Source organism: Centruroides sculpturatus, unplaced genomic scaffold (genome assembly GCF_000671375.1).
Source record: "Centruroides sculpturatus isolate CEXI.00-Female unplaced genomic scaffold, Cexi_2.0 scaffold768, whole genome shotgun sequence".
Lineage (NCBI taxonomy): Eukaryota > Metazoa > Arthropoda > Arachnida > Scorpiones > Buthidae > Centruroides > Centruroides sculpturatus.
This window is the reverse complement of record NW_019386336.1, coordinates 67,887-90,460: the sequence shown is the minus strand read 5'-3', so window position 1 is coordinate 90,460 and position 22,574 is coordinate 67,887. Positions and strand designations below refer to the sequence as shown.

Sequence of the window (22,574 nt, the reverse complement as noted above, 5' to 3'; positions counted from 1 at the left end):
TATTGTGTCTTCTCACCAAATGTAAATAACTCAAATTTGTATTCTTATTATTTGACTATATATGACACAGAAATAAAGAGAGTTCAAAAACTAGTCCAGTTGTTTATGTTGAAACGGACTGTTATTTAAATGACATTATGATTATGTATGATTATGACAGAAAGATTATGTATTAATATTACGGATTGCAATATCCAACAACAAGTTGTTTAACTTTCCTGGCAACATTTAAAACTTTGTGTGGCATCATCTGTTATGATATTTTACTAAAAAACTTTTTATATTTATAATTATTATAAAATGGCAAAAAGCTTAATTTTGAGGGTAAAGATGAGTTTTATAAAAAAAAATTGTAAATGTTAATAACAAGTAAAATTGTCATTAAGTCTGACCTTACTTGAGATATGACACACAACCCCTCTATCTCCTCACCTCATCAACCTTTAACCACCAAAATTTAATAGCATCAATAACATTAATAAACAAACCTCCCTGAAATTTCAGAAATTTTTGACAAAAAGCACAGGAATTATTAAGCTTCAAACAGGGTGAAAAAAATTGTGCCCCCTCACTAACATCCATATATACAGAAAAATCCCTAAACTTTTTAGCATTTCTCAATGTTTCAATATCCCGAGCAATATCCTGAATCCAAAAATGTAAAAATCTTGGGAAGTCATTTTTTGACTGATGACCATACTTTCCCTCTTTCCATACTTTCCCTAAGTAAAATGATGTATCCCAGGTGCCTGCCATACTGAAGAAAGGAAAAAAGTTCCTGAAATGTATTTATGGTCTGACAAGGCAAGTATACATTGGTTCAGATTAATGTTCCTTCTGTAAAGAAATAATTCACAAACTAATTTAAATTAGGAAATCTGCCCAAACATGTTATCAATTGTTTCTGACAGTTGCTTTTATCATATTCCAAAATAATGTTTCACTACAAATATATTTTATATAATGCAATGGTACCTTGTACTTCAAAGTTTGAACATGTGGCGAACGCCGCCTTTCACATCTGTATCCTTAACGGTTGTAAAAGACAAGCAATTACCCCTGGGCATATGAGTCACCACTTCCTGGAATAAATTCAAACTCACTACACAAAGACGGTCGAAAATCAGTTGTCCTTTGTTAGCCGCATCGTCGAGACATGTGCTGTACCTAGTACGCGAGAAGAACAATAAAAGTTTAGTTTTTGTTACGATCTCGTCTCGTTCGTTTCTTCCACTCGCACCGACCAAAGATAAAAGCAACCACCACGCCAAAACCACAAACATTAAACTGAACAAAAATTTGCCTCAGAGTTTGAACTGCATGCACAGTGAAAAGTGTACATGAAGCATGAACACAATCTGTTGTGCACCAAAGTCATCTCTTGCTCTCACATTACATTCATATGTTTTTGGTGCTTTTTTTATTTTATTTTTTATGTGTTTTGTTATGTATACTGTATTGTATGTTATTTGTTGATTTTTAACAATTTCTTCCTGCAATTTTTCTTCGTTAAAGTTTTTGGGTAACCTAAACATTTTATATCCTTGAATTCAAAATGTCCCAAACAGAACTTTTAAACTACATTTGACATGTTCAAAGTTTAGGAGCATCTTCCCCATACACATTACAAAATTTTGCTGTTTGTACAGTGTTATATCCTTTCCAAAACTCATAAAGCATACTATGTCTAATATATTTTTTATCTGAAGACATTTTCCACTTAATTTTATTCAAATAAATTGTGAAGTAAAAAGTTTAAAATAAGTTCTAAACAAAGAATACAACTTCAATAATGTGTTAAATTTCACAACTGTTATAATTAAATCTCACATCAATGCTAATTAATGGCAGCTGTTAAAAATATGCAAAACCTTTCTGTTCAACAAAATATACCCAACCTTTACTTACAACCCTGGCATCTGAGAAGTGTGTGAAAGGTTGTAATATTGATGACTGAGATAAAAAAGGAAACTTATCACATAAGCAGTATACATATGGTGAATCTAGTGGTAATGTTTAAGATGCTGAAGTCAATGGTATGTGACCAGAAAATGCAATTTTTATTTTATTATACAATATTATGTATTTTATTTATTTTGTGATGCTGGGACCTCACCCTTTGGACTGGAGACCAGCTGTCGAACCAAAGCCAATAAACCAATGACTTATTTTCATAAACAGAACTAGGGCTGGGAAGAAACAAGGTGCAATATGATTTAATTGTTGCATTCCAAGACCTGATTGACACATCCCTGATCATAGATTGTGAGGGAAAGCAGGAGATCGACCATCAGGGAATTTCAGTGGCCATCTTATACAGAGTTTAAAGGAAAAATGTGGGTATTCCTTCAGGAGGGGAGTGGCCAGGACCATATAAACCCAGTGGCGTCTTCTCCGAGACAAGAAAAAACACATTTGGCCGAAATTTACAGGATAGTCATGTGAGGAAGAGCATGACCAGACCCCAAGGGGAGCGGTCCAGGCAGGGGTGTTCTGACAATCCCAAGGCCTGAATTGTGTCCCTAGCAACAGATCAGGGACCAACGGAGTTAGGAGAGATCACTGTTTCAGACCAATCAAAATGCAGGATTTCAGGCAAAGATTGTATAAAAGCCCAAAATCCCAAGGACATGGAAAGGTTGGGAATGAGATTGTAGAGACCTGGGACCTATGTCAAAACTGTTCCAAAGAACAAGAGAAGCCCAGGAATTTGGAAGTTGTATGGCAAAAAGGAACTCAACCTCCCTACTGACAATTCCTCCATCCTCGAGACCTCCAACATCCAGACTTTCTCTCAGAACTTTTCAAACAAGATTTGCTGACAAACTTTCTCTGATTGGTGTGTAAACTCTTCTTCATCTTATGAGCTTCTTCAACTGGACAGTGTAATACAACTGTTGTAAGCATGATTTCATATTTTGTTTTAATAAACGCAATCAATTTTCTCACTCTGATTTCTGTGTGAGTCTCTGTGTCCAGCAACCGTTACCCCCATACATATAAACCACTTTTGCATCATCCTAACAAAGTTGCAGGAAAAGTGAGTGTCTCTGCCTCCCACCTAAGGCAGACTGCTTGTTGGTGGTGCTCCTGTTCCTTACAGAGGGTCAGATCCTTACAATTTTTTCATGTTTTAATCAGGGCTGCAGAGTCGTGTAAAAATGTACCAACTCCAACTCCGACTAGAAGCAGACTTGTTACCAAAAGAGACCCGGATATTCTGATGTCATCACATGACCTCAGAATAAAAGATTCAATAAATAGAGTTCTAATAAAGATAGAACGTAGAAACTTTTTATTCCAAAGCTAAAAGACTCCTCTAAGTAATGACACAGTCAATATATAAATATTTATTCGATAATTTTTACTTTTTCAGCTGTTATATATAACAGAGGGAAAGTGTAACACTCAATCAAAAAAATGACCCCTCCCAAATTTTTACATTTTTGGACTCAGGACACCTTGAAATTTTGAGATATGCAAAAGATTCGATTTTTTTTTTTCTATATGTGTGGATGTTAGACTGTGTGGGGGGGGCATGATTTGGTTCACCTTGTTTGAAGCCTAATAATTTCTTTGGTCAGAGTGGTTAGAATCAGAGTCAGATGGTTTAACACAGGAGTTAGTTATTAAGCGTCAGAGTGGTTAGAATCAGAGTCAGATGGTTTAACACAGGAGTTAGTTATTAAGCATCAGAGTGGTTGAACTAAATCATGTCTCCATACACATTCTAACATTGTAGGCGAGAATATCTTAACAGGTTTTACTGTACTATTATAAAATGACAAAAAGAAGCTTACTTTGAGAGTAAAGACGAGTTTTACTATTTATTTTTTAAATTTTGAATGCTAATAACGAGTAAAATATTCATTAAGACATATGACATGTGACCCCTTTTATGTCTTCACCCTAATTAAGAACCAAAATTTAATAGTATTAATGCCCCTTTATATGCAAGCTATAGTGCCACATTTTGTTTCTTAAACTTTACCCATTCTGACATATTGTTTAATATCTCAGAACAGAAAATAAAGAAATTAAACAAATTAGACGCCAACAGACACACGCGTGCGATTCTTTTATTGACTTTTTTGGGGGTTCGGGAAATCTCCAAACACGTAGATTTGCAAAACAAAAAAAACATGGAGGGTCAAATTTGACACGATTTCAACACTTTTCCATTTGTATATAAATAACAAATTGGGAAGTAAAAAGGAGTCAGAGTCGGCAAATTTTTTGACGACTCTGACTCCAACTCTGGCTAAAACACTAAAACTCCACGACTCCGACTCCACAGCCCTGGTTTTAATTTATTATTAGGGCATTTAATTATGCTATTTTTACCTAAAATTATGTGTATTTGCTATTTTAAGTTTATTGAATTGGGTATTGTTTATGGTCTAGGAATGGATTAATTGATTCAGAATTCAATTATCCTGGAATGAATTAAATTTGAAGTATGAGGACCATTTTATGTACTTTTTACATCTCCTTTTTGCAGGTAAAAAAATTTGGAATATAAGAGAATATGATTTAATATATTATTTAAAAAGACCTTTATATGTTAAACTAGCAGACAGATCCAGTGTTTCCCAGATTAAAAGCTAGTAAACTTTTAATATGGTTTCCCATTGTTTTATATCAACACAAAAATTGTCTAAATAGTTATATATTTTTGTAAAATCGCTGATTGTATATTTAAAAAATGAATATCATAAAAAGCAACATCTGAATAAACAGTGTCTCATTACAATGACCATTTCACACAAATGAAGCTTCAACCACTTCAGATCTCTTTTTAGTCTTCTTGAAGGATGTGTAGCTGCTTCACCTGATATGCAAGCAAATTGTAGCGAACATTTCACTACAATTTATAACTTCAAAAACTAATAGGTTTAAAAATGACTTTTTGAAAATTGTATATGTAACTATTATAAAATTTCATTTTGTAATCACTTTTTGTTGTTTGTGAATTTTATTCTCAAAATGCTTTACATTAAGAACAAATACCCCACTTAAAAAAAATAAGTCTTGGCTTGTTACTCTCTTAACTGGTAATATTTACACAAGTACACTCATTTTCATCCAGAGCAAGATTTTGTCAAAGGGGAAGTACAGTACATTCAAAACAACAGTAAAAATTTCTATTCCTGATTGGAATAGAATTTAAAGATACTTCTTAAATAAAATTAGAATGAAACAAGAGTTGAGTTGAACTACAGCATCTCTCAATTTTGACAAGGAATATATTAAAATAACTATTTTTTACATATAAAATCATTCAATCAATATAAATTAATTAATCAATAAATTAATTAATACTTAATATAAATAACATCTACATAAGATATGAAACAAAACCAAAACTGCAATAAAATAAAAGTTTATATGATTACCTAATTAGACATAAGCAGTTAAACAAAATTAAGAAATGTGCAATGGATATAAGATGGTTTGAATTTAATTTATTGATTAATATTCCTCTAATAAAATTATTTATTTATTCTATTTTAGAGTGATGTGCAATAATCATAGCAACATCAAATCTCAGTTTCAGATCAATTTTTATCAATTAATTCCTATTTTGCATATGAAATTATCAGATTTTCAGTCTCCAATGTCTCTATGTTCTCTCTCAGTCTCTTGGTTATGAACATTGGTTTATGTATCTAAGCTGGAGCAGAAATGGAATCTTCTCACTAATATTTGATGATAGGGAAGCTGTGCTGGCTCTGGATAGAATCATTGGAAGCATTATAAGATATTTTAGTGTGTAGCATTCACTAGCTAAACCACAAGATTGGTGCTCTGTAAAGTGCATGCGTGAATGCCTGTAATCTGGCTGCTTACACCATTCAAATATTTTTGCTGTGGAAGCTGTTCTGTATTCAACAATACAATGCTTCCACTGGGAATATGGATATACAAATTTATATTCAAATCTTATTATTTTCATATGTAGTGTAGAAATTTATAATAAGATACATAATGTGGTTATAATAAAATATTAATTTTAAGTAATTCAAAGTATGTTGAAATATGAAAATAATTGCACAATATATTAATATGTTTATATTTTAGAAAATACAAGGGGAAGCATCACTTCCACAACTTCCATGGACAGCATGACACTGATTATATATATATATATATATATATATAAAGATTATTATTATAATGAAGTTGGTTAATACTGCTGCCTAGTGCTATGCCAGACCAAGGACAAAACATAACCACAAAACAAGCTATTAATATGTTTATGTACTGTTCATATATGTATCTGTGTTTAAGAATTTCCTGATTATGTGACACGTGTTTAGTATGGCAGCCTTCTATAGTGTGATATAGGGGAGGAAGAACAACTTTACAATGCAGCAGCAGTACAGTTGGAACAGAGGCCTTTATTGTCACATTTGTATGGGAACCCAAAATTTCAAGATTTGCCGTTGGGCTGATGTTGGCATAAGATAGGCCAAAAATGTATACTAATATACTTTTTCTTCCAGAAATGAGTTTATAGCTTATTAGGTTGACAATTACAATGTCATGTGACTTAACTGTCAAGTTTGCTAAAATGACATCATAATGAAATAGGGAATAATTACCAGAAATTTATCAGCTTTCAAGATACAAATTCAAATTGGAGTGTCTAATATCATCAATTAAAGTATAGATTGAATATACATAAAATGAATGGGAGAACTAAAGATGAGGCAAGCATATGTTTGATATTCCTTGTATCTTTGATGTTTCAAGATGAATGTCTGTGGTGCACAAAAGACTTTTAATGTTTTCTAAAGACAATCTTGGTGTTAGACAAAGTGACTTCAGATAAAGAAAAAGCTATTTGAAGAGATGGGTTATATGCCAATTTAAAATCAGCATATAACCCATCTCATACAACCTGTTCCACTTTCAAACTTTCTTTTAAACACAGATAACCCATGAGTAATATGCATGAAAATACAATAATTATTTTTAGATATAAATTTTCAATTTGGTTACTATTAAATTACCTGTATGAAAGATACCATTTTCGGATATCATCTTTTAATTTTTCTTTCATGTCATCTGATTCTTGTAATCTTATTTGCATCTTAATATCAACAAGAGATTTTTCATATAGTTTTAAGTTTTCTGCTTTCATTTTATGCTGTAATTCTCTGTGCTGTTCCAAATCACCATTATATGTTGTTTTTATGTCTGCTGGTAATATTGTTGAAGATAGCTAAAAAAATATAAAATAAGATATATACTTAGTATGAACATTTCTTCTTCTTCCAGTTCTATATTCATTTCTGAATGTAGGATTATTATTATTATAACAATCTCAATTGTACTTCACATGCGAGTTCTTCTGCTTTCTTATTTTTCCATTCACATACATTGCCTAACCAAATTTTCCTTCTCCTTCCTGAGCTTATCTTTCCACAGATTTTTCCCTCTAAAATATTTCTCAAAATTTCATATTCACTTCCTCAGATGATGTGGCCAAAATACCCATCTTTCTTCTTTTAACTGTATTATTTAAAACTTCTTTTTCTTTCCCCATTCTTTCCATAACTTCATCACTTGTTATTCTATCTGTCCAAGATATTTTTAAAATTCTTCTATATAACCACATTTCGAATGCTTCAAGTCTGTTTAAAATATTTTTATCTAAGGTCCATAAAACAAAACTGACATCACATAACACCTTAACATTCTAACTTTAAGATTTAAAGTTAGAATGTTAAGGTGTTTGCATTTGAAAAATTTCTGCACTCTGATAAAAGTACCCCTTGCATTTTCTATTCTAGATTTAATTTCTTTAATGCATCTTCCATCTTCCTGTATGTTAATATGAACATTTACTTTATAAGTAACTGTTTAATTTTACAAAATCTTTCATTGTTGTCATAAGATACCTTCTCAATGTAAAAATTAATTTTTAAAAGAATATTTTTATTTTGATGATTTTACTTCTAACCAATGCATTCTCAAACTCCACTAATCTTTTTATGCTGGGATGTTGATATAGCTTACGTAAGTCATCAGAACTGTTTAAGATTCATATGTTAAAAGTGAAATTATCAAAGTTCTTTTACATTATTTTTAAAATTTTTTGAATAATTTAATTTCTCAGGTTATATACAGGAAATTACATACAGCACTTTTATTCTTTAAAATTAAAAATCATAGTTATTTGAATTTTTAAGATTTAAAAAAAAAAAACCACTTAAAAATTTTTCACTTAATATTATATAAACTATTTTCAACACATTAATTTAAATGCAAAATAAAAATATTATTTAAAATTAACTTCTCTTATTTCCTTTAATTAAATAATTTACAGATAATCATTTTATAGTTGCTTTGATTCATTTTGATATAGAAAACTTTATGAGGTTGCCAAAAGGGGAAAGAATTTTGAATGAAATTGAATGCTTACAGAATATTATAAAGTGTGCTCCCTCTCAAACAATGAGTTAGAGAGTCCAATAACAGGATTTTGTTGATGAAGTTCCCTTGATGAGTTGGTGGTGGCCCAAAGCAGTGTCATAGATAAATCCAGAGATGGGCCTGGTGATGTTCAGTGAGAGGATAAGCTGTGGCTTTGACAGCAGAGTGAAGACAGATGCAACAGTGGTTCATTGATAGCAGAACACAAGAATAGGAAAGAAAGAGCAGATTTATGCAGAAAATTTGTGAGAAGAAAATCTATGATATTGGGAGCAATAAATCCCTGATGTTGAGAAAGGCAAAGCTGCCTCTATCCTTGAAATTCAGGGGGTTTTAAAGGATTTATCCCCAAATTTTATCTTCTGATTGGTCCTGACTCTTTCCCATCATCTCTCAATTAGTTATTTTCTTGTCTCCAAGTGAAATTGACCATATTGAGTTGCAACAAAAGGCCTATCTTCAGTATTCATCTGACACCATATCTCTCCTCCACTGAGGGATGTTGATCAGTCTTTGAAACTTTCACTTGTATTTTAGACAATGTTTTCTGTCCTGCCATCCAAGAATTTTAATAATTATATCATGATGGTTTCCCTCATTAAGATCCCATTTCTTCCAAAGTTTATCTGTTCTATAAGCATCAGAATCAAGGTTAAAATTCTCCAGTCTGACATTGATAAAAATTCTAAAATGTGTGCTCTAGTCATACTTGGAACTTAAACTATTTATATCACATTGCATCTATTTTATACATTTTCTTCTCTATAATAAAATACATTTTTAGCATGTTCAGAGAGGAATTTGGACCCTGTCTGGGGCCTCACAATTTTAGTTATTAAGACCAAATGTCTAATTTTTATATTCACAGTTAGTATCAATTTATAACAAACTTTAATCAAATTTAGTGAAAAAATATTAATAATAGTAATTACCATTCCAAGCAATTTTTTTTCTCTAATTAAGTTAACTTTATTTTTCTTCCTAGTACTGTATAATTTCCAATTCTGAAAAGTAAAATGTAAATTATTCATATAATTTATTTTTAAAAACATTTACGACTATTTATGATAAATTATGTTAAATCTAACAATTTATAATTGAAATTATTGAAAATTAATTTATTTTTAATAAATGCTATCTAATTTAAGGTCAATAAATTAAATAGTATAAATATTATAAATGTAATAGTATAAATACATAAATTCATATTTTATGTTTAATATTATAGTATACAAATTAAATTTATATAGTAACATACTTTTTGAATTAAAAATGCTGCATTCTCATATTCCATAGATGAACACATTTTATTGTCTTTTTTCTTTTTTATCCTGACATTAAGATACTTTGCTCTGCATTGTCTTGATCTTTCATGATTTTGAATTAAAACTGCTGCATCATCAAAGCACTCAATTATATCATTATTTGCCTATAATTAATCAATTTTAAATAAATTAAAAATAAAAATCTTTAAAATTATATTATAATTTAAAAATGATAAGTTTTAATAAAATTACATTTAAAACCATAATAATATATCATTTTAAAAATTAACTGTTATTTATTTTTTATTTTGAAATATTAATAATATTTTTATCAACACCAATACTTAGTTTATGATAATATTGTATATAAAAATGAATTATTACAAAGAATAAACTAAAAGCAATTAGTTTATTTTAAAAAAAATGATTTATTGGAGGGGAATAAACTGTTTATGCCCAATATTTTAACATTTAAAAATCCCAGTTCAGAGACAAAATTATTATTAAATAATTTTCAATTTCAGCATTATTTTTATTTCTGAAGTTATATGAAAACTATAGATACTTCTTCATCAATTAGCCTAACTGAAATATTACCGTATTTACTCGCTTATAAGACAATCTCACATATAGGACAATGTGTGATTTTAAAGATCAAAATAAAGAAAATTAGATGTATTAATACAATTTTATTTTATTTCATTTAATCACAGATGAAATGTCAAATGCACTTAAATGCACACATTGTCCCGCAAAAATTACTGGCATTTTAAACTTTAAGGAAAAATCTTGTAAAATCGACAACATAATTTGTTCACGTAAAGTTGGAAAATTGGGACCTTTTTTGCCAATTCTTAACAGTCGGATCCACTCTCCATCGATTACACTTATGAGTTTTTCTGAATTCTGATTTCCAAATAATCATCTGTTTTCACATGGGAATAGATTAAAACTTATATCAGGCTCCCATATGATTTTGGAATTTTAAATTGAAATTCAATTCAAAAGCTCTGCTTTCCCTATTGCTATTCATCTTTACTCCTGACAATACAAAAGAACGATTGAAACAACCCAGATAAAATACTTTTGTTTTTAAACACCAGAGGGTGAGCATCCAGTAAAAACTGCAAATACACAGTTCACAAAAATTATTGCAAAAACATGATGATTCCTTCACTTGCGTGTATAGGATGACCTAGGTTTTTGAAGCAATGAAAAATGAATAAAAACCTCGTCTTATATGCAATTAAATACAGTATATGAAAATACTTTTCATATAATTTATTTTTTATATATAGCCTATATATGTAGGAGAGTCAAAAATTAAGTTGCACTCATACCAAAAATATAAGCATGAAACATACAGGTCAAAAACTTTTATTTGTATAAATGTACAATCTAAATGCTACTTTTTGATATAATCATTATTTAAACATTTATCATAAAGAGGCATATGTTTCTCTATTCCTTCTTGAAAGTATTCCCATCCAACACATGATAACCATTCTCATGTTGCATTTGTGACATGTGACTTGTATTGGTGATTCAAAAGGACACATTTCCCTCAATTGACTTGTTAGTTACAGCCTTGGACAATTTCATTTTTGAATACAACAGTTTTGGGTGATTTTGAAAACTCAACACCTGTTTTTCAAGCTATCAAAATTTGTGTTTGTATGCTTCCCTATTCACCTGCATTGACAGACTCTTAAAGTTCTATCTTCTTGAGAGATGTTTTCCAATAATCTATTCAGCTTATCCAATATGAAATTTTTTCATCAGAAACTTGGAAATTATTTGTCAGAATTCAAAGGTATTGTAGATTATAAACTCTCTCTCTCTGCAATTGTAACAATATAACACTAACATTATATCCAGAGCCGGTCCTACCATAGGGCGAACGGAGCAGCCGCTCCAGGCGCTAAGTCCTAGCGGGTGCCTCAGTAGTAAAGAAAATTAAAGGAAAAAATATTTTTTTTCACTTTTCGATATTTTAATTGCAAGCGTGTGGCCAGTATGTGAATGGCCTTATCTGTTGAGATGCGTGTGGATCGAGTGCGTGGTCCACCCCCGGGCGCCATAATAGAATCTCGCTCCATCCTAAAACTTGCCTCGGGCCGGCACTGATTATATCTAACTTATATGTGTAATGTATTATACAAGCTTTAGTGCATCTATTAAATGGTTTAATTAAGTGTAAGTTCACTGTGTTGAGTGACTCCTCCCAACTGGATCTCATCATTTCCTTCTCCATCCTCTTACCTCTAGTCTCTCATATGAGACTGCATCATTGCCATCCCCAAACACTTAAGACTCAAATATATTGTAGACATAACCTACTTAGTATCAGAAATTTCCATGTAATCACTTACATTTGGTAATATGAATAAAAATAGAGGGCCAATCCCTCATATATAATCTTGTGTTAAAATATATATATTATATTTTAATGCATGACTTTTTAGTGTAAAATTATATTATTATATTTTAATATATTTTAAGAAATTTTTAAAAATTTTTACCTTATTAATTTTATTTATTGAAGTTTTCTGGAAACCTTTTTGATAAATTATTTCAACCTCTTCTTCTTTCGGTAACAAATACCATTTTGGAATAGGTAATTCCAAATCCTTCTATTATATAAAATGAAATAGTTAATTTTCATACAAGATTAAAAACAAATTACTGTATTTTCACTTATTTTGTTGTAAATAATAATAATATATTATAACAGCTCTAGCCTTCTCCAGCACAAAATATTTTACTTATTGAATGCGTTTGGCTGTCTAGGCATCCATCCTCAGGATCAAACATTAACTGATTGGAATATGAAATATAGAACAATTTTTAAAAAATTGTTCTATATTTTTTAATATTTTGTTAGTTTATAGTTATACTATTTGTCTTGGCCAAGGATATAGAGATTTACATGTTAAGGAATTCAGTTAATTCAAAATACTTCTTCTCTGAAATTTGAAGTGTAAATTCTGTCCAAACTGTAATATGCATATGTTAACTCATATGTTTAGATCAAAGTTCATGTGCCTCCATACTATAAGAGAATAATAGACCACTAACAACTTTAATCTGGTCAGTATGGCTTTGCTTTAACAGTAACACATTTTTGGGTGTCACCTTACCCATTGACTACCCTTTTTCTCATAAAATACAACTGATTTTCAGGATTACATAGGGCTATAAGAAGCAGATGGAGATATTTGTAGGTCTCTATACTACTAGATTTGGGTGACTTACTATTTTTTGGGGCTACTTTAAAAATAATTTAGGCTACATTTTTGCTGGTTAAGAAAAGATATAGGAGCTGGAGAACAAAACATAATATAACTTTGGTTGCCCAGAACAAAATCATGCTGCCACTATTACAAATCAAAATAAGCCTTATGAAACAATTTGTAAAGGCTCGAACAAAAATAGTCTGTGCTTTAACTACATATTAAATCCAAACTAAGGACAGGTAATATTAATAAGAGTATTAGATCAATAATCAGTATACATTACATTTTCAGGGGTAAATATATATTTCTATATCTTCAATGGCACTATGTTACTGCAATACAACATAAGAAAAAGATATGCTACTGTCAATGCCTGCTATAATATTTTAAATTTTTAAGTGTTATTTGCCCACCAGTGGCCGAGTGGTCTTCGTACCCTAAACACTGGGAGTTCGGTCGTGGGTTCGCGCCGCGATCGGACAGGCTGGCTGCTTGGAGTTTTCCGGGTTTTCTCCTTGCCAATAATGACTAAATAGGAGGCCAGTTCCCCATAAAAGTCCTCCCGGAAGGCATTAGTTCCCCTCGCGTAACATCGCGCCCCAGAGAAGGCAACGGGAAACCACTCTGGGTAGTAACTTTCCCTAGTATACACCTTGGCGGATTACAAACCTACGCCAGGTGTCGCCGACGTCAGGAATCTGATCTGGCACCAAGAAGAAGAAGAAGTGTTATTTATGTACAAAATATTTGTGTAAAATCTTAAAATTTTAAGATTTTTTTTTTAAATTTTCCAGCATGCTACTCTACATATCATGTTTTTAATTACAGTACTGTTAATGTCTAAATATTAACAGTACTGTAATTAGGATTGAATATGGAATTTGTTAAATAAAACTTTCACTTTACATCATTCAAATGTTTACATGATTTTATGAATAGTGATTAATTAAAAAATATATGCACTGCATGAAATTCAAGAAAGATTTCATAATTGTTTTTCCTAATTAAAATTTTAATGTTTTAGTACTAAAAATAGCAAAACAAAACTGAAAAGACTAGAATCTTATAGAATAATGTTATATAAATCTACTATTAATTTTTTTTAAAACGTTAATATTTTTACTACTACTGTCAAGTGAGATATGACATAATAGGAGTTGGAAAAGTAAAATTCTGAGAAAAGTAGATAAACTATAAAAACAATCTAGGAAAAAATGTAATTTACAATCAAGTGTCAACAGGAAAACACAGTTATTTCTTACAATTGCCAAAAAATAACAAAAATTGGAGGAATTTGGAATAAAAGTTTATTTTTTTTATTACCTCAGATTATAGAAAATAAAATTAAAAATAAAAATAAAAATATATTATCTTTCTTGAATATTCTGAAAGCAACCATCTCCATTGATCACTCAATCACCTACAGACAATTAAGTGAAACGTTTTCCAATTAAAATTATATTCAAAACAGCATTGTCTCATGTTATCACTCATGAGCAATTATGTAAAGGTTCATGATAACATTTGTATGATATTTATATGATAATTATATGGTGACAATTACATTCAGAATATTGGTGTCTCACATAATTACACATGTAAAAGAGCTTGCATTTACTTGCAAATTTCCTAGGAATTCTGAAATTTTGGCAAATTCTGACTCAGGAAAATTTCATTTGTGAGTAAATTTTGACCCATATTTTCCTATGCAAAAAATACAGGCAATTCCCAATTTACAAATAATCACTATAACAAATGTGCATGTAGGACCATCTGGAGGGGTAGATGGAAATTTTTCCAATCTGTAGAAAATTTGCATGCCTATAGTGGTTCCTAGTCCTATAAATTTAAAGTTATTTTTACTAACAGAAAATATAACCTTTAAGGTTTCATTTTATTAATACAGAAACATTATAAATATATCATTTGTTCAAAAAAATAATGGCTAGGATTTAGTTACATGAACTTATATGTTAAATCATTCTATTTACTACATATTAATACTTACTGGAATCATTCTCATATCTAAGAGAAGATTATTTATAAAATGAAACTCTTGATTTTCTATTTTAACTAATTCTGCCTTCAATTCCAAAATACGTCCAATCACTCCCTCTAATATCTTTCTGAATGTTAATATTTTCTGTGGTTGAATAATTTGATCGTAACATTTTTCCAAGTTTTTGACAATTTTTATGTATCTCAAATATAAAATAGCTATTCTATTAAATGTGTTCTGCAAATCCTGTAAATAATAATAGAAAATAGAAACATTTGATCAAAATTAATATCCCAATAGTTATTTAAAATTCACTACTTTTAAATTATTTAAAACTATGAATAAGTAAAATTAAAATGGTAAAAATTTTTTAAATTAATAAATACTATCAATAAATACTAAAGACTGGTCATTTTCCTTACAATACTAAAACAAAAATTCCTTACATGTAATAAAAAGTAGAATACAAATAACAACACTAACAACAACTGCAAAAACACAAGATTAGTAAAGACAAAAAGAGCAAAGGTATGATAGGATAAGTGGCCCACACTAATTGAGTCTGATGTCTGATGATTGAGTAGCAATTTTCAGTATTGGTGAGTTATAAGGAACTTCAAACAAAGAACAAACAACTCACCAGATTCTGACATTATTACCTGAATGTAATGTCTTTGGAAGTAAGCACAGAATTGTTATGGAGAACTTATTGTATTCAGAAACACAGTTGATTGGTTATGCAACTTTATTATATAAAATGTTTTTAATATAATAAATGTTGTCTTTTGTTGTTGACTAGTAGGTTATGTCTCCTTTTAAAATGGAAACAGATTACAGTCCAATAATCCAAAACAAAGAGCTTTATTTCAGCAATGTTTACAGCCTATAATTTTACATCTTGTCTCAACTGTCATGAGGGTAAAAGTGCATGACAATGCAGAACAATTTTTTGTTTTGCCAACCCTCACTTTTCGATTGCTATGATTCCTTTACAATAAATGTAACATTTTCTTGTATAATAAAGTCTACATAACCAATTAATTGTGTTCCTGTATAAGTTCTCCATAGCAATTCTCTGCTTACTTCCAGACTCTAAATTTAGAGAACAAGAAGCAATTGACTACTATGAATATGTTCTTAGATGTCAATCTACTAGTCTGATCCTTTCTAGTCTCTGAGATCTTAATCACTCATTACAGTGAGACATTGTTTCTCATTTTGTGTGAGACACAAGATCCTCAAATCAAAATCCTCATGGATGTCTCTCCAAAATTATAACACAGAGCTTGCATTTACTTGCAAATTTCCTAGGAATTCTGAAATTTTGGCAAATTCTGACTCAGAAAAATTTCATTTGTGAGTAAATTTTGATCTATAATATTTTACTATGCCAAAAGTACAGGCAATTTCCAATTTACAAATAATCACTATAACAAATGTTCATGCAGGGCCATCTGGAGAAGATGGAAATTTTTCCCTGACCTGGAGAAAATTTGGATGACTACAGTGGTTCTTAGTCCTATAAATTGAAAATTATTTTTACTAACAGAAGATAAAATCTTTAAGACTTTATTTTATTAATTAATATGGAAATATTCTACATATATCATTGGTTCAAAAAATAATGGTTAAAGGAGCCCACTAAGAGACGAAGAGGCCCACTCTATCCCCGGCCTGCTTATGATCAACCTTTCACTATCACCAGTAACATGGGTAATGGCCAAATGCATACAGGTTGCTAGATTATGAGAAAAATTGGGAAGTGGTCCAAATGAAAAAGGTTTTACTTTTTTTTTTATCATTTGGATGACTTTTTTTGGGTTATTTAGTTTCTTCTGATGAGTAGTTTAATTATCTGAATTTAATCACACTAATGAGTAATGACAGGTAAAAGCTTATTAACAATAAGCAAGCATACTATTATTACAGGTATATCTTGCCTTATGTTGGTAATTGGTTCCAAGAGAGGCGATATAAGTCAAATTTACTTGTCTCCGAATATACTTGTCACTAAGCTAAACCATAAATTACCATTCCTGGTTCTGTATTTTATTTATTAATGCATTTTTAATAATATATGGTTAATAAGAATCTATTTTAAGCTTACAAACAAATAAATTTTAGTTTTTAATATAGTACAGAAAAAAGTAATCTAAATTTACAAATGTATGTACTGTAAATACAGTACANAAAAATTTTTCACTTAATATTATATAAACTATTTTCAACACATTAATTTAAATGCAAAATAAAAATATTATTTAAAATTAACTTCTCTTATTTCCTTTAATTAAATAATTTACAGATAATCATTTTATAGTTGCTTTGATTCATTTTGATATAGAAAACTTTATGAGGTTGCCAAAAGGGGAAAGAATTTTGAATGAAATTGAATGCTTACAGAATATTATAAAGTGTGCTCCCTCTCAAACAATGAGTTAGAGAGTCCAATAACAGGATTTTGTTGATGAAGTTCCCTTGATGAGTTGGTGGTGGCCCAAAGCAGTGTCATAGATAAATCCAGAGATGGGCCTGGTGATGTTCAGTGAGAGGATAAGCTGTGGCTTTGACAGCAGAGTGAAGACAGATGCAACAGTGGTTCATTGATAGCAGAACACAAGAATAGGAAAGAAAGAGCAGATTTATGCAGAAAATTTGTGAGAAGAAAATCTATGATATTGGGAGCAATAAATCCCTGATGTTGAGAAAGGCAAAGCTGCCTCTATCCTTGAAATTCAGGGGGTTTTAAAGGATTTATCCCCAAATTTTATCTTCTGATTGGTCCTGACTCTTTCCCATCATCTCTCAATTAGTTATTTTCTTGTCTCCAAGTGAAATTGACCATATTGAGTTGCAACAAAAGGCCTATCTTCAGTATTCATCTGACACCATATCTCTCCTCCACTGAGGGATGTTGATCAGTCTTTGAAACTTTCACTTGTATTTTAGACAATGTTTTCTGTCCTGCCATCCAAGAATTTTAATAATTATATCATGATGGTTTCCCTCATTAAGATCCCATTTCTTCCAAAGTTTATCTGTTCTATAAGCATCAGAATCAAGGTTAAAATTCTCCAGTCTGACATTGATAAAAATTCTAAAATGTGTGCTCTAGTCATACTTGGAACTTAAACTATTTATATCACATTGCATCTATTTTATACATTTTCTTCTCTATAATAAAATACATTTTTAGCATGTTCAGAGAGGAATTTGGACCCTGTCTGGGGCCTCACAATTTTAGTTATTAAGACCAAATGTCTAATTTTTATATTCACAGTTAGTATCAATTTATAACAAACTTTAATCAAATTTAGTGAAAAAATATTAATAATAGTAATTACCATTCCAAGCAATTTTTTTTCTCTAATTAAGTTAACTTTATTTTTCTTCCTAGTACTGTATAATTTCCAATTCTGAAAAGTAAAATGTAAATTATTCATATAATTTATTTTTAAAAACATTTACGACTATTTATGATAAATTATGTTAAATCTAACAATTTATAATTGAAATTATTGAAAATTAATTTATTTTTAATAAATGCTATCTAATTTAAGGTCAATAAATTAAATAGTATAAATATTATAAATGTAATAGTATAAATACATAAATTCATATTTTATGTTTAATATTATAGTATACAAATTAAATTTATATAGTAACATACTTTTTGAATTAAAAATGCTGCATTCTCATATTCCATAGATGAACACATTTTATTGTCTTTTTTCTTTTTTATCCTGACATTAAGATACTTTGCTCTGCATTGTCTTGATCTTTCATGATTTTGAATTAAAACTGCTGCATCATCAAAGCACTCAATTATATCATTATTTGCCTATAATTAATCAATTTTAAATAAATTAAAAATAAAAATCTTTAAAATTATATTATAATTTAAAAATGATAAGTTTTAATAAAATTACATTTAAAACCATAATAATATATCATTTTAAAAATTAACTGTTATTTATTTTTTATTTTGAAATATTAATAATATTTTTATCAACACCAATACTTAGTTTATGATAATATTGTATATAAAAATGAATTATTACAAAGAATAAACTAAAAGCAATTAGTTTATTTTAAAAAAAATGATTTATTGGAGGGGAATAAACTGTTTATGCCCAATATTTTAACATTTAAAAATCCCAGTTCAGAGACAAAATTATTATTAAATAATTTTCAATTTCAGCATTATTTTTATTTCTGAAGTTATATGAAAACTATAGATACTTCTTCATCAATTAGCCTAACTGAAATATTACCGTATTTACTCGCTTATAAGACAATCTCACATATAGGACAATGTGTGATTTTAAAGATCAAAATAAAGAAAATTAGATGTATTAATACAATTTTATTTTATTTCATTTAATCACAGATGAAATGTCAAATGCACTTAAATGCACACATTGTCCCGCAAAAATTACTGGCATTTTAAACTTTAAGGAAAAATCTTGTAAAATCGACAACATAATTTGTTCACGTAAAGTTGGAAAATTGGGACCTTTTTTGCCAATTCTTAACAGTCGGATCCACTCTCCATCGATTACACTTATGAGTTTTTCTGAATTCTGATTTCCAAATAATCATCTGTTTTCACATGGGAATAGATTAAAACTTATATCAGGCTCCCATATGATTTTGGAATTTTAAATTGAAATTCAATTCAAAAGCTCTGCTTTCCCTATTGCTATTCATCTTTACTCCTGACAATACAAAAGAACGATTGAAACAACCCAGATAAAATACTTTTGTTTTTAAACACCAGAGGGTGAGCATCCAGTAAAAACTGCAAATACACAGTTCACAAAAATTATTGCAAAAACATGATGATTCCTTCACTTGCGTGTATAGGATGACCTAGGTTTTTGAAGCAATGAAAAATGAATAAAAACCTCGTCTTATATGCAATTAAATACAGTATATGAAAATACTTTTCATATAATTTATTTTTTATATATAGCCTATATATGTAGGAGAGTCAAAAATTAAGTTGCACTCATACCAAAAATATAAGCATGAAACATACAGGTCAAAAACTTTTATTTGTATAAATGTACAATCTAAATGCTACTTTTTGATATAATCATTATTTAAACATTTATCATAAAGAGGCATATGTTTCTCTATTCCTTCTTGAAAGTATTCCCATCCAACACATGATAACCATTCTCATGTTGCATTTGTGACATGTGACTTGTATTGGTGATTCAAAAGGACACATTTCCCTCAATTGACTTGTTAGTTACAGCCTTGGACAATTTCATTTTTGAATACAACAGTTTTGGGTGATTTTGAAAACTCAACACCTGTTTTTCAAGCTATCAAAATTTGTGTTTGTATGCTTCCCTATTCACCTGCATTGACAGACTCTTAAAGTTCTATCTTCTTGAGAGATGTTTTCCAATAATCTATTCAGCTTATCCAATATGAAATTTTTTCATCAGAAACTTGGAAATTATTTGTCAGAATTCAAAGGTATTGTAGATTATAAACTCTCTCTCTCTGCAATTGTAACAATATAACACTAACATTATATCCAGAGCCGGTCCTACCATAGGGCGAACGGAGCAGCCGCTCCAGGCGCTAAGTCCTAGCGGGTGCCTCAGTAGTAAAGAAAATTAAAGGAAAAAATATTTTTTTTCACTTTTCGATATTTTAATTGCAAGCGTGTGGCCAGTATGTGAATGGCCTTATCTGTTGAGATGCGTGTGGATCGAGTGCGTGGTCCACCCCCGGGCGCCATAATAGAATCTCGCTCCATCCTAAAACTTGCCTCGGGCCGGCACTGATTATATCTAACTTATATGTGTAATGTATTATACAAGCTTTAGTGCATCTATTAAATGGTTTAATTAAGTGTAAGTTCACTGTGTTGAGTGACTCCTCCCAACTGGATCTCATCATTTCCTTCTCCATCCTCTTACCTCTAGTCTCTCATATGAGACTGCATCATTGCCATCCCCAAACACTTAAGACTCAAATATATTGTAGACATAACCTACTTAGTATCAGAAATTTCCATGTAATCACTTACATTTGGTAATATGAATAAAAATAGAGGGCCAATCCCTCATATATAATCTTGTGTTAAAATATATATATTATATTTTAATGCATGACTTTTTAGTGTAAAATTATATTATTATATTTTAATATATTTTAAGAAATTTTTAAAAATTTTTACCTTATTAATTTTATTTATTGAAGTTTTCTGGAAACCTTTTTGATAAATTATTTCAACCTCTTCTTCTTTCGGTAACAAATACCATTTTGGAATAGGTAATTCCAAATCCTTCTATTATATAAAATGAAATAGTTAATTTTCATACAAGATTAAAAACAAATTACTGTATTTTCACTTATTTTGTTGTAAATAATAATAATATATTATAACAGCTCTAGCCTTCTCCAGCACAAAATATTTTACTTATTGAATGCGTTTGGCTGTCTAGGCATCCATCCTCAGGATCAAACATTAACTGATTGGAATATGAAATATAGAACAATTTTTAAAAAATTGTTCTATATTTTTTAATATTTTGTTAGTTTATAGTTATACTATTTGTCTTGGCCAAGGATATAGAGATTTACATGTTAAGGAATTCAGTTAATTCAAAATACTTCTTCTCTGAAATTTGAAGTGTAAATTCTGTCCAAACTGTAATATGCATATGTTAACTCATATGTTTAGATCAAAGTTCATGTGCCTCCATACTATAAGAGAATAATAGACCACTAACAACTTTAATCTGGTCAGTATGGCTTTGCTTTAACAGTAACACATTTTTGGGTGTCACCTTACCCATTGACTACCCTTTTTCTCATAAAATACAACTGATTTTCAGGATTACATAGGGCTATAAGAAGCAGATGGAGATATTTGTAGGTCTCTATACTACTAGATTTGGGTGACTTACTATTTTTTGGGGCTACTTTAAAAATAATTTAGGCTACATTTTTGCTGGTTAAGAAAAGATATAGGAGCTGGAGAACAAAACATAATATAACTTTGGTTGCCCAGAACAAAATCATGCTGCCACTATTACAAATCAAAATAAGCCTTATGAAACAATTTGTAAAGGCTCGAACAAAAATAGTCTGTGCTTTAACTACATATTAAATCCAAACTAAGGACAGGTAATATTAATAAGAGTATTAGATCAATAATCAGTATACATTACATTTTCAGGGGTAAATATATATTTCTATATCTTCAATGGCACTATGTTACTGCAATACAACATAAGAAAAAGATATGCTACTGTCAATGCCTGCTATAATATTTTAAATTTTTAAGTGTTATTTGCCCACCAGTGGCCGAGTGGTCTTCGTACCCTAAACACTGGGAGTTCGGTCGTGGGTTCGCGCCGCGATCGGACAGGCTGGCTGCTTGGAGTTTTCCGGGTTTTCTCCTTGCCAATAATGACTAAATAGGAGGCCAGTTCCCCATAAAAGTCCTCCCGGAAGGCATTAGTTCCCCTCGCGTAACATCGCGCCCCAGAGAAGGCAACGGGAAACCACTCTGGGTAGTAACTTTCCCTAGTATACACCTTGGCGGATTACAAACCTACGCCAGGTGTCGCCGACGTCAGGAATCTGATATGGCACCAAGAAGAA

At 30.2% G+C, this 22,574-nt stretch overlaps 1 protein-coding gene across 2 annotated transcripts in view; it reads right to left on the bottom strand.

The window, feature by feature from the left end:
* LOC111614594 (IQ and AAA domain-containing protein 1-like) overlaps nt 1–22,574 on the bottom strand; it is a 97,325-nt gene that overhangs the window by 54,511 nt on the left and 20,240 nt on the right. For both annotated transcript variants that reach the window (XR_002754961.1, XM_023355964.1), the window contains exons 3-7: nt 14,952–15,188; nt 12,230–12,340; nt 9,701–9,871; nt 9,375–9,446; nt 7,017–7,228 (exon numbers count right to left, since the gene is read on the bottom strand). Coding sequence is in view for 1 of the 2 variants with exons in the window: in XM_023355964.1 (XP_023211732.1) it covers nt 7,017–7,228; nt 9,375–9,446; nt 9,701–9,871; nt 12,230–12,340; nt 14,952–15,188 (803 nt within the window). In the remaining variant the exon portion in view is untranslated. The remainder of the gene's footprint in view (nt 1–7,016; nt 7,229–9,374; nt 9,447–9,700; nt 9,872–12,229; nt 12,341–14,951; nt 15,189–22,574) is intronic.